This window comes from Pan paniscus, chromosome 22, assembly GCF_029289425.2.
Source record: "Pan paniscus chromosome 22, NHGRI_mPanPan1-v2.0_pri, whole genome shotgun sequence".
NCBI lineage: Eukaryota > Metazoa > Chordata > Mammalia > Primates > Hominidae > Pan > Pan paniscus.
The window spans coordinates 30,252,592-30,263,546 of record NC_073271.2 but is presented as its reverse complement, the minus strand read 5'-3'; the positions used below and the strand labels follow the sequence as shown (position 1 = coordinate 30,263,546).

At 42.5% G+C, this 10,955-nt stretch overlaps 1 protein-coding gene and 1 pseudogene across 1 annotated transcript in view; one reads left to right on the top strand and one right to left on the bottom strand.

Annotated features, from left to right (window-relative positions):
• Positions 1 to 2,246: 2,246 nt before the first annotated feature.
• MRPS6 (mitochondrial ribosomal protein S6) overlaps positions 2,247 to 10,955 on the bottom strand; it is a 69,440-nt gene continuing 60,731 nt past the window's right edge. Inside the window, exon 3 of the mRNA XM_034947894.4 lies at positions 2,247 to 2,871. Coding sequence (XP_034803785.3) covers positions 2,679 to 2,871 — 193 coding nt within the window. The 3' untranslated portion in view covers positions 2,247 to 2,678. The remainder of the gene's footprint in view (positions 2,872 to 10,955) is intronic.
• LOC129394963 (small ribosomal subunit protein uS7-like) lies at positions 3,318 to 10,544 on the top strand (annotated as a pseudogene).

Here is a 10,955-nt window from a genome sequence, read left to right as displayed (position 1 = left end):
GTTTCGTATCCTAAAATGCAGCCAGTCAAGCCGAGTATTGGTGAGATCAAACCAAGTACTTCTGGAAGACTGAGCCTGTCCAAAGAGGCCCACGAATAGTCAAGGCTGCAAATCCCAGGAAGATGCCCTTTCCGAGGACATGAGCCCCCCAGGGAGCATCCTGAAGCTGATGCCTCACCCGATGCCGGCCTTCTGCCTTCGGTGCGTCATTTCCCATTGGCAACCTCCTATCCCTTTGTGCTTAACTCCTCACACGTCTCCAGTCTCCCAGATCTGGCCCCTCAGTTCCTTGTCACATCACACAACTGGCTCCTCACCCTTCAGAGCTTAGCTTGCACGTGCCCTCCCCACTCCATCCTCTGTACTCCCCCCAGCAGCTCCTACACTGTACATACTTTGTCTACCTCCATGCCAATTCTCAGCTCCACGAGGCCAGGGCCTGTCTTTGTCTATGGCTCTACTGCCAGCACTTTGCCCATCATCATCCCCTGAAGGAGCAGACCAGAGCCTCGGACCACCACCAGCCTGGGCAGGGAGACCGGATGCTCTACTCTGACAAATAAGTGGCCTGGAAACCACCCACCTGCACGCCCTGCTCCAACACTAGACATCCCGACGGGCCAGCGGCTGCCAGGGGGTGAGGACCCCTCAGTTGCTGAGGATCCAGCTATGCACCAACCACTCACAGGGGAAAGACAGTGGCTTCGTTTTGGAGCTTCCAAGGAGGGGAACTGGCATACTGCACAGCTGCCCTACTTTGCCAGCCTCCTTCCTAATGCTCTCTAAATTGTGCCACAGGATTGCATGACCTGGAATACCCAATGGCGTCTTGTCAGGGACCGGCAAGTGCAGGAAAAGAAAGTGCCAGTGCTACACTCGGGCCATGCGGCCAAATGCCACTAACTGAGTGGTGACAATTCACTCCAGACACCCAAGTGCCTTGTTTAACCTGAGAGGGCAAAGACAACCTTACTGTTACAGGAAGGAAAAAACAGATGGCATCAGGGTCCCTAGTTCAAGATTCCAGCTATCACTGGCAGCTGTGGGGTCAAGGGCAAATCTGAGTGGGGGTTTCCTAGTCCAAGCAACAGGTATAGCAATGCTGCCTTTCCTGGGGCTGCTGAAAGGAGTAACTGAGGGAATGGACGTAAGTGTGCAGCATGGCACATGGCGTGCGTTTAATAAACTCCAAGCAAAATGGACCTCAGATCGCACCGAGTCAAAGAACATCAGGACACAAAGTGTCTGCTAGAGAGTTGGTGCTCTCGCGAGCCCTGACCGAGAGCCTGCGCTTTCAGGAAATTCCGAATAAAACAGGAAGTAGCATGTTTTCCCAGATAATCTTTACCCCTTTTATTTCCAGTCTACAGTTCTTAATGAGCCTCTTCACTGAATTATTGCTCTTCAGAGAGACTTTTTATAGCTTTTTGCCTCTGGAGGAAGTTAAGCTGGATACCGCCTGAGTTCTTAATAAGCAAGGCGACAACACTGATGACCCAGTGCAGACACAGGCAGCTGCTACAGAGGGAGGAGGCGCTGGGCCAGAGCTGGGAGACCAGGCCCTCCTGGCGCTTTGGGCATCTCTTGCACATCTCTCCATCCTCCGGTCTTGCCATGGTTAAAAATAAAGCAGAGGCCAGAACTCTCGGCTCCTTCCTGCTTTTCAGAGATTCCTAGAACCGGCACTTCCCCCAACATTTTATGTGCAGAAGTTCCGTCATCTGTGTTGGTGACAGACACCTTGTGCAGGGCATCCCCTGGGAAGGGGGAAGGGCTAGTCAAGTCTTTCCAATCAGCCCCGAGGAGACCGAGGAAGAGATGCAGGTGACTGTTTTGGGAAACGACCTCATCCTCACCCATCCTGGAAGCCATGCCACTGCCAGGAGGCTACTTCCTACAAGAGGCCTGCCCTGGGATGAGGGACAGTGGAGGAGGCAGGTGCTAGTAGCAAAGGAATGACAGGGAGCAGCATGAGACCTTAACTGCACCAGAACACACGTCCCACCACAAAGAGCAGCACAAACCACAATGACAAGTGAGGTGTGCAGGGAAAAGTCACTGATTTTGTGGCATGCCCAGTAAGGAACAGACAGACACCCCTCCTCCCCTGCCCCACCCCGGCTCTGGACCTCAGTGGGTACTGGGTAATACCTCCCCAACACTGCCAGGCACTGCCAGCTAGACTGGAGCTGCGGGGCCCTGGAAGTGCACTGCACTGGGTAAGTAAAGGGACAAAACACCTCCCGCATTCCTACAATCAAGTTTATTACTCAAAGCAAAAGTTGTCCATATAATACATTGGTCGTCAATTTTTATTTGCGCATGGTTACACAGGCTGAATGACTAGCTCACAATCCCAGGAGGTATTACAAGTTTTGCTCTTCAAAAAATGGTGTTACTGTTGTAAGGGGAAAAGTCCTCACTGACAAAGAAATGACACTAATGAAAACAAAATCAAGAATGATCCACTGGTACTGCAGGTTACAGAGAAGCTGTCAGTGAGCAGTTCCCCACCTCTCGCAAGCAAAGGGGATCAAGGGCTAAAAATACCTTAGAAAAATCAAACAGCACCTGCAACACATGCTTATATAAAGGCCAAACTTGCAAACTCTTCCTTCTCGTCCATGCTGCCCAAATGTGAAGGAATTACATATAAGGCTAAAATCTGGCGAATCTTCTCACTTCTTCCTCTTCTTTGTGGAATATAATTTTTCTGCGAGTGGGACTGGGACAATCCCTTCACATTCTTTTAGTTCCTGGGTCAGAGGGTGTTTGACAATATTCCCTCTAATCACATCTATATCTCGAGACAAGTGCTCCACCATGCTTTCAACAGCTGCGGTGGGTGCATAAAAATCCACCAAGAAATACCTGCAATAAAATAAAAACTTGTGAGTGTCTGCATTTGAATTGTAATAATTCTACTATTTTGGTCAGTGTTTCCATTTTACTCTTCCTAGACAGACATCAACTACACACAAACACACGCATACACACACATAACCTTGTCAAAATAGAAACTACCAGCTGACCAGCTAAACAGAATTGCAGTGTTAAGCCCAATCTCCCTTTTTCTATGGTCTTTCCCATTACACTCTTGTGAAAATATGAATCCAAACCAGCTTTATGGCAGCAAAAACACACTGTGACATTACAGATGGTGTGAAGTACTAGAAAGCATGGGGGAAAACTTCTAATCCATTGACGAGACTGAATTTTCCAAACTATTCATTAATGTTGTGTGTGTGTGTGAAAACATCTATTAGATACTCTTCTAACTTTTCAAAGGATTTTCCCTGTGAACTAACACACCTAAGAGAACCATGAGCCCACAAACACGGGAAAAGATTAAGAAAGGCATGGGACTGGTCTACAACTATGTTCAATACGGACAAGGAACAAAAAGAAAATTACTGGAACCTTAAGTAAGAAAAAGAATTTACCACTCATCACTCAAACCAGACTAATGTCGACGGGCATCCCGCACGGCTCACTGGTCTTCAAAGATTGACAAGGTCCTCAGCAGCCTGCTGGATGACAGTGCAAGGAAAGAGCCCATCCCTACCCACTCCTGGCTCCTCTCAGACCTAAAAGGTTAAGCCTCCCTTGTACTGTCTGATTTGGACCATTATGTGACTAAAGGTCAGTTTTCAGGGCAGTATTTCAAAATCCTGCAATGTTCTAGCTGGTTAAAACTATGAACTTTTCGTCATCACTTGCCTTGTTCTAGGCATACATGTGGTTCTCAGGACTCCCAAGCACATTCCCCTCCCAGGCCTTTGTACTCGCTGGTCCTTCTGTTGGAAATGTTCTCCGCCCAACTTCCACATAGCTCATCTCTTGCTTCTATCATGTCTCTGTCCAAATGTCACCCTCTCAGAGAGACCTTCTGTGCCCACTCTCCTAAAGCAGCACCCTCCTAGCTCCACCAAGGCCCCTCACTCTCCATTGCCCTCACTCAAGGCTTTGTTTTGTTCCACGAAGTACGTTCTCACCACTGGCACAGTGTGCATTTGCTTACTGTCTGCCTCACTCCACTAAAGCACAATTGCCATAGGAAGAAAGGCTCTGGTGTTAACCCTAGCACTCCGAATAGAGACGAACACGGAGCAGGTCCAGAGTAAATCTTTGACCGTGATGGTGTTAGCATGAAATGTGGAGCTCTCACAGGAAGCTGGGAAGATCAAGTTGAAAAGGAACAAATTCAGCAAGGAAGGAACTTATGAGAAAAGGGATGGCATTTTGTGTAATTCCAGACAAAGGGCAAAGAGGTTCAAAACTTGTAAGTAAATTTACCAAGTGACCATTTACTCTTAAAGCCAAGCCTAGTGGAATAATTATTCAAGTAAACATATAATTAAATAAAAGGACAGAAAAATATATACCAACCAAAAACACTAATCAAAAGCAAGCTCAAGTGGCTATAGTAATATCAGACAAAGCAGACTTCAGAGCAAAGAAAATTACCAGGAATAAAAAGAGACAATACATAATAATGGGTCCACCAAGAAGATGAAACAATCTTAAATATACATGCACCAGATAACCGAGCTTCAACATATAAGAACAGCAGAACTGAACAGAGAAATGGACACATCCAGAATCACAGCTGAAGTCTTTTAACATTCCTCTTTCAGTAATCGATAGAACTACTTATACAGAAAATCACCAAGGATATAGAAAAAGTGAACACCAACATTAACCAAGTGGAGTTAACTGACATTTATAGAACCCTTTACCCAACAATCACAGGATAGACATTCCTCCTAAGTGTACACAGAACATTTACCAAGGCCAACCATATTCTGGGCCATATAACATAAAGGGATTCAAGTTATACACAAAAATCTTGGAAAAATGCCTCAACACTTGGAAACTAAACAGATATCTAAATAAGCTGGACAAACAGGTAGAAGGAGAAATCAAAAGGGAAATTACAAAGTACTTTGAATTGAATGAAAAAGAAAATGCTACAAATCAAAATTTGGGGGATGCCATGAAAGCAATACTTGTCAGGAAATTCGTATCTACTGAACACCTAGGTAAGAAAAGAAAAAAGGCCTCGAATCAATAGTCTCAGCTTCTACTTTAAGAAACTAGGAAAAGAGCAAATTAAATCCAGTAAGATGAGAAGAGAGAGAGAGAGGAGAAATCCCCAAAGCAGAAAAAAGAAAAACAGAGAACATCAATGAAACCAAACACTAGTTCATGGAGAAGATTCGTAAAATTGATATGCCTCTATAGCCAGACTGTTGAGTAAAAAGAGGTAAGGTATAAATTAAAGGCACTGGGAATGAGAAAGGTGAAACAACTACAGATTTCATAAATATTAAAATAATAGGAAATATTATAAAAAATTTTTGCAAGGTCAGGCGCTGGGGCTCACACCTGTAATCCCAGCACTTTGGGAGGCCTAGACAGGCAGATCAGTTGACACCAGGAGTCTGAGAAAAGCCTGGGCAACATGGTGAAGCCTCATCTCCACAAAAACTACAAAAATTAGCCAGGCATGGTGGTGTGTGCCTGTAGTCCCAGCTACTGGGGAGGCTGAAGTGTGAGGATGACTTGAACCCAGGAGGTCCAGGCTACAGTGAGCCGTGATTGTATCACTGCATTCCAGCCTGGGTGACAGAGCCAGACTCTGTCTCAAAAAAAAGCATTAAATTTAACAACTCAGATGAAATGATCAAATTCCTTGAAAAACACAGACTACCAAACCTCACTCAAGAAGAACAGATAACTTGAATGGCCCTATATCTTATTAAAGAAATACGTGTAGTTTAAACCCTTAAGCCCTATATCTTATTAAAGAAGTTTAAAAGCTTCCCACAAAGAATATTACAGGCCCAAATGACTTCACTGGTGAATCACACCAAACATTTAAGGCAAAAATACCAATTTTTTTTTATTATACTTTAAGTTTTAGGGTACATGTGCACAATGTGCAGGTTAGTTACATATGTATACATGTGCCATGCTGGTGTGCTGTACCCATTAACTCGTCATTTAGCATTAGGTATATCTCCTAATGCTATCCCTCCCCCCTCCCCCCACCCCACAACAGTCCCCAGAGTGTGATGTTCCCCTTCCAGTGTCCATGTGTTCTCAATGTTCAATTCCCACCTATGAGTGAGAACATGCAGTGTTTGGTTTTTTGTCCTTGCGACAGTTTACTGAGAATGATGATTTCCAATTTCATCCGTGTCCCTACAAAGGACATGAACTCATCATTTTTTATGGCTGCATAGTATTCTATGGTGTATATGTGCCACATTTTCTTAATCCAGTCTATCATTGTTGGACATTTGGGTTGGTTCCAAGTCTTTGCTATTGTGAATAGTGCCGCAATAAACATACGTATGCATGTGTCTTTATAGCAGCATGATTTATAGTCCTTTGGGTATATACCCAGTAATGGGATGGCTGGGTCAAATGGTATTTCTAGTTCTAGATCCCTGAGGAATCACCACACTGACTTCCACAATGGTTGAACTAGTTTACAGTCCAACCAACAGTGTAAAAGTGTTCCTATTCCTCCACATCCTCTCCAGCACCTGTTGTTTCCTGACTTTTTAATGATTGCCATTCTAACTGGTGTGAGATGGTATCTCATTGTGGTTTTGATTTGCATTTCTCTGATGGCCAGTGATGGTGAGCATTTTTTCATGTGTTTTTTGGCTGCATAAATGTCTTCTTTTGAGAAGTGTCTGTTCATGTCCTTTGCCCACTTTTTGATGGGGTTGTTTTTTTCTTGTAAATTTGTTTGAGTTCATTGTAGATTCTGGATATTAGCCCTTTGTTAGATGAGTAGTTCAAAAATTAATTCAAGATGGATTAAAGACTTAAATGTTAGACCTAAAACCATAAAAACCCTAGAAGAAAACCTAGGCATTACCATTCAGGACATAGGCATGGGCAAGGACTTCACATCTAAAACACCAAAAGCAATGGCAACAAAAGCCAAAATTGACCAATGGGATCTAATTAAACTAAAGAGCTTCTGCACAGCAAAAGAAACTACCATCAGAGTGAACAGGCAACCTACAAAATGGGAGAAAATTTTCGCAACCTACTCATCTGACAAAAATACCAATTCTGATACAAATTCACCGAGAAAAAAGGAAGACACATCTCAATTTGTTCTGTGAAGCCAGCATTACCCTATACCCAAACCAAAGACATTACAAGAAATCAGACGAATGTCCCTCAAGAATACACACTTTAAAATTCTAAACAAAATTTTAGCAAATTCACTACTATCATATATTAAAAAATACAATATACCATGACCAAGCAGGCTTCATCCCAAGAATGCAAGATTGGCTTAACATTTGAAAAAAAATGTAATTCAAATTAAAACGTATTAACAAACTAAAAAAGAAACACCATATGATCATTTCAACAAACGCAAATGAAAGCATTTAACAAAATCCATAGCCATTCCTGATTAAAAAAAAAAAAATCTCAGCAAACTAGGGATAGAAGTGACCTCCCTCAAACTTATAAAGAGCATCTTTGAAAAATCTACAGCTGACATTTCACCAACTGGTGAATATCTAAATGTTCTTCCCCTAAGACTGGGAACAAACCAGAAAGTCCACTGTCACTTCTATTCAACACTGAAATGGAGGTTCTAGCCAGTGCAGTAAGGCAAGAAAAAGAATAGGTACCTAGACTGATAAGGAAAAAGTGAGACTGTCTTATTTGCATATGACATGATTGCGTTTTGAGAAAGTATTAAGAAATCTATTAAAAAATAGAACTAATGAGTTTAGCAGGATTGCAAGATACAAAAATCAATGTTATTTCTACATACTAGTAACAAACAATCAGACCTTGAATTAAACATTCAATACTTGCAGAGAAATCAGACAAAAGGTATGCAAAACTACAAAACGTTGCTGAAAGAAACAAAATCTATCAGGTATATCTTGTTCACGGGTAAGAAGACTCAAAATTTAGATGTCAACCCTCTCCAAGTTAAACAAAAATTGAGATCTACTATTTATTTTACTGAAATAAAATCTATTGACATTCAGTAGAACCTCAATCAAAACCCTAGAATATTGATTAGAAAGTTCATAATGGATCTAAAACAGCCAAAACAACTCTGATAGAGAATGTAAGTTGAAGGACTAACACCACCTGATTTCAAGACTTATTATAAAGCTATGGCCATCAAGACAGTATGATATTCATGTACAAATACACAGAGAGATCAAAAGACTAGAATGGAGTACAAAAATAGAGATTTACAACAAATGGTGCTAAAATAATCCAGTATCCACATGCAAAAAACGGAACTTTATTCCCTACTTGTACCATTTAAAAAATTAACTCAAAATGGGACAGATTTAAATGTAAAATATAAAGCTATAAAACTTAGAAGCTTTTGTAAATTTGGATTAAGCAAAGTTTCCTTAGACACAACACCAAAACCAAAATCCATAATAGAAAAAATTGATAAATTAGATTTCATCAAAATTAAAAACTGCTCTTTGAATAAAAAGCCATAAGATTTGTGAATTACAAGTCTGATAAAGGACTTGTATCTAGAATACAAATAACTCTCAAAACTTAATTTTAAAAAACTTTTAAACAATGGTCATAAGATTTGAACAGACATTTCACAGAAGACATACGATGGCAAAGCAGCACATGAAAAGATGCCTAAAGCCATTAGTCATGAGAGAAATGCAAATTAAAACCACAAAGAGATACCTACTAAAGTGCCATAAAATTAAAAAGGCTGAGCACACCAAGTGTTGGCAGGGATGTAGAAAAACTAGCATTCCATGGATGTGGTGGCTCACGCCTGTAATCCCAGCACTTTGGGAGGCCAAAGCAGGCAGATCACCTGAGGTCAGGAGTTCGAGACCATCCTGACCAACATGGTGAAACCTCATCTCTACTAAAAATACAAAAATTAGCCAGGCATGGTGGCACGTGCCTGTAATCCCAGCTACTTGGGAGGCTGAAGCAGGGGAATTGCTGGAACCTGGGAGGTGAAGGTTGCAGTGAGCAGAGATCGTGCCATTGCACTCCAGCCTGGGTGGCAGAGCAAGACTCCGTCTCAAAAAAAAAAAAGAAAAAAGAAAAGAAAAACTGGCACTCCAGGGTGGCATGAGGTCCACGCCAAGTAACAGAGACACTCGGGCTGTGCCCTCTGGATGACCGAGTGGGAGACAGCACCAGCAGTGGTAGAGACCCCCGACACCAAGCTCTTTGGGAAGTGGACGCCGTGCAGATCAATGATGCAGCACAAATGATGATGTGCAGATCAGTGACATTTCCCTGCAGGATTCCATTGCAGTGAAGGAGAAGTATGCCAAGTACCTGCCTCACAATGCAGGGCCTTATGCTGCCAAACGCTTCTGCAAAGCTCAGTGCCCCATTGTGGAGTCCCTCACTAACTCCATGATAATGCATGGCCACAACAACAGCAAGAAGCTCATGACTGTGCGCATCATCAAGTATGCCTTCCATTGCATCCACCTGCTCACAGGCGAGAACCCTCACCTCCAGGTCCTGGTGAACACCATCATCAATGGTGGTCCCCAGGAGGACTCCACAGGCTTTGGGTGAGCAGGGACTGTGAGATGACAGGCTGTGGACGTGTCCCCACTGCACCATGTGAATCAGACCACCTGGCTGCTGTGCACAAGCACTCTTGAGGGTGCCCTCCGGGAGATCATGACCATTGCTGAGTGCCTGGCAGATGAGCTCATCACTGCCACCAAGGGCTCCTCCAACTCCTTTGCCATCAAGAAGAAGGATGAGCTGGCATGTGTGGCCAAGTCCAACCGCTGATTTTCCCAGCTGATGCTCAATAAACCAGTCTGCCCTTTGGGGTAACCCCACCCCACTACAAAAAAAAAAAACCGGCTCTCATATACATTGCTGGTATAGTTTGGCACTTTCCTAAACATACACCTACAGTTATGATCTAGCCGTTCCACTGCTAGGTATTTACCCCAAAGAAATTAAAGCATGTGTCCACACAACAACTTGTACACAAATGTTCACAGCAGCTGTACCTATAACAACCCCAAACTGGAAAAAAACAAATATTCACTACATACAATGCCATACTACTCAGCAATGAAAAGGAGTGAACTATTGATACACACTATTGATCTCAAAATAATTATGCTGAGTGAAAGAAACTAGAGTAAAAGGGGTCCAATACCATCCAATTCTATGTAAGTCTAAAAAAAAAGATGTTCCTCAACTTACAATATACGCATTTCGATAAACCCGTAAATTGAAAATATTTTATGTTGAAAATGCATTTAATACACCACCTAACCTAACATCACTTAGCCAAATGCCCAGAACACTTAGCCTACAGTTGTGTAAAATCATCTAACACAAACCCTATTTTACATTAAGTGTTGAATAGCTCATGTAATTTTACGGAATACTTTACTGAGAGTGAAAAACAGACTGGTTGTTTGGGTATTTGAGTACGGCTTCTACTGCATCTGCAATCACTTCTGCACCACCATAAAGTCGAAAAAAATCGACAGTGAAAGAAAAAAGATCAGTGGTTGCTTGGGATGAAGGACAAGTAGAGGAAGGAATCGAAGGAGGAGGAGGAAATTTTAGGGGTGACAAATATGTTTATTATCTTGACCATGGTGATTCTGTGAGTGTATACATATGTCAAACCTTATTAAATTATACACTTTAAATATATGCAGTTTATTACATGCTAATCATCGCTATAAAGCTGATGATTTTAAAATGGCAGTTAAGAAGCTGAATGGGCAGGACTTGGTCAATGAGCTGATGTGGGATGGAGGCAACAGGGAGCAATTACAGCTGATGAAGACTCCCAGGGTTCCTTAAGCAACGAAATAAAAATGGTACAAACGAATCCACTATTCCACAAACTTCTTGAAGCAGTGACTTGCACCTTTGCTCACTGACAAGACTGCCACTTGGGCTCACTC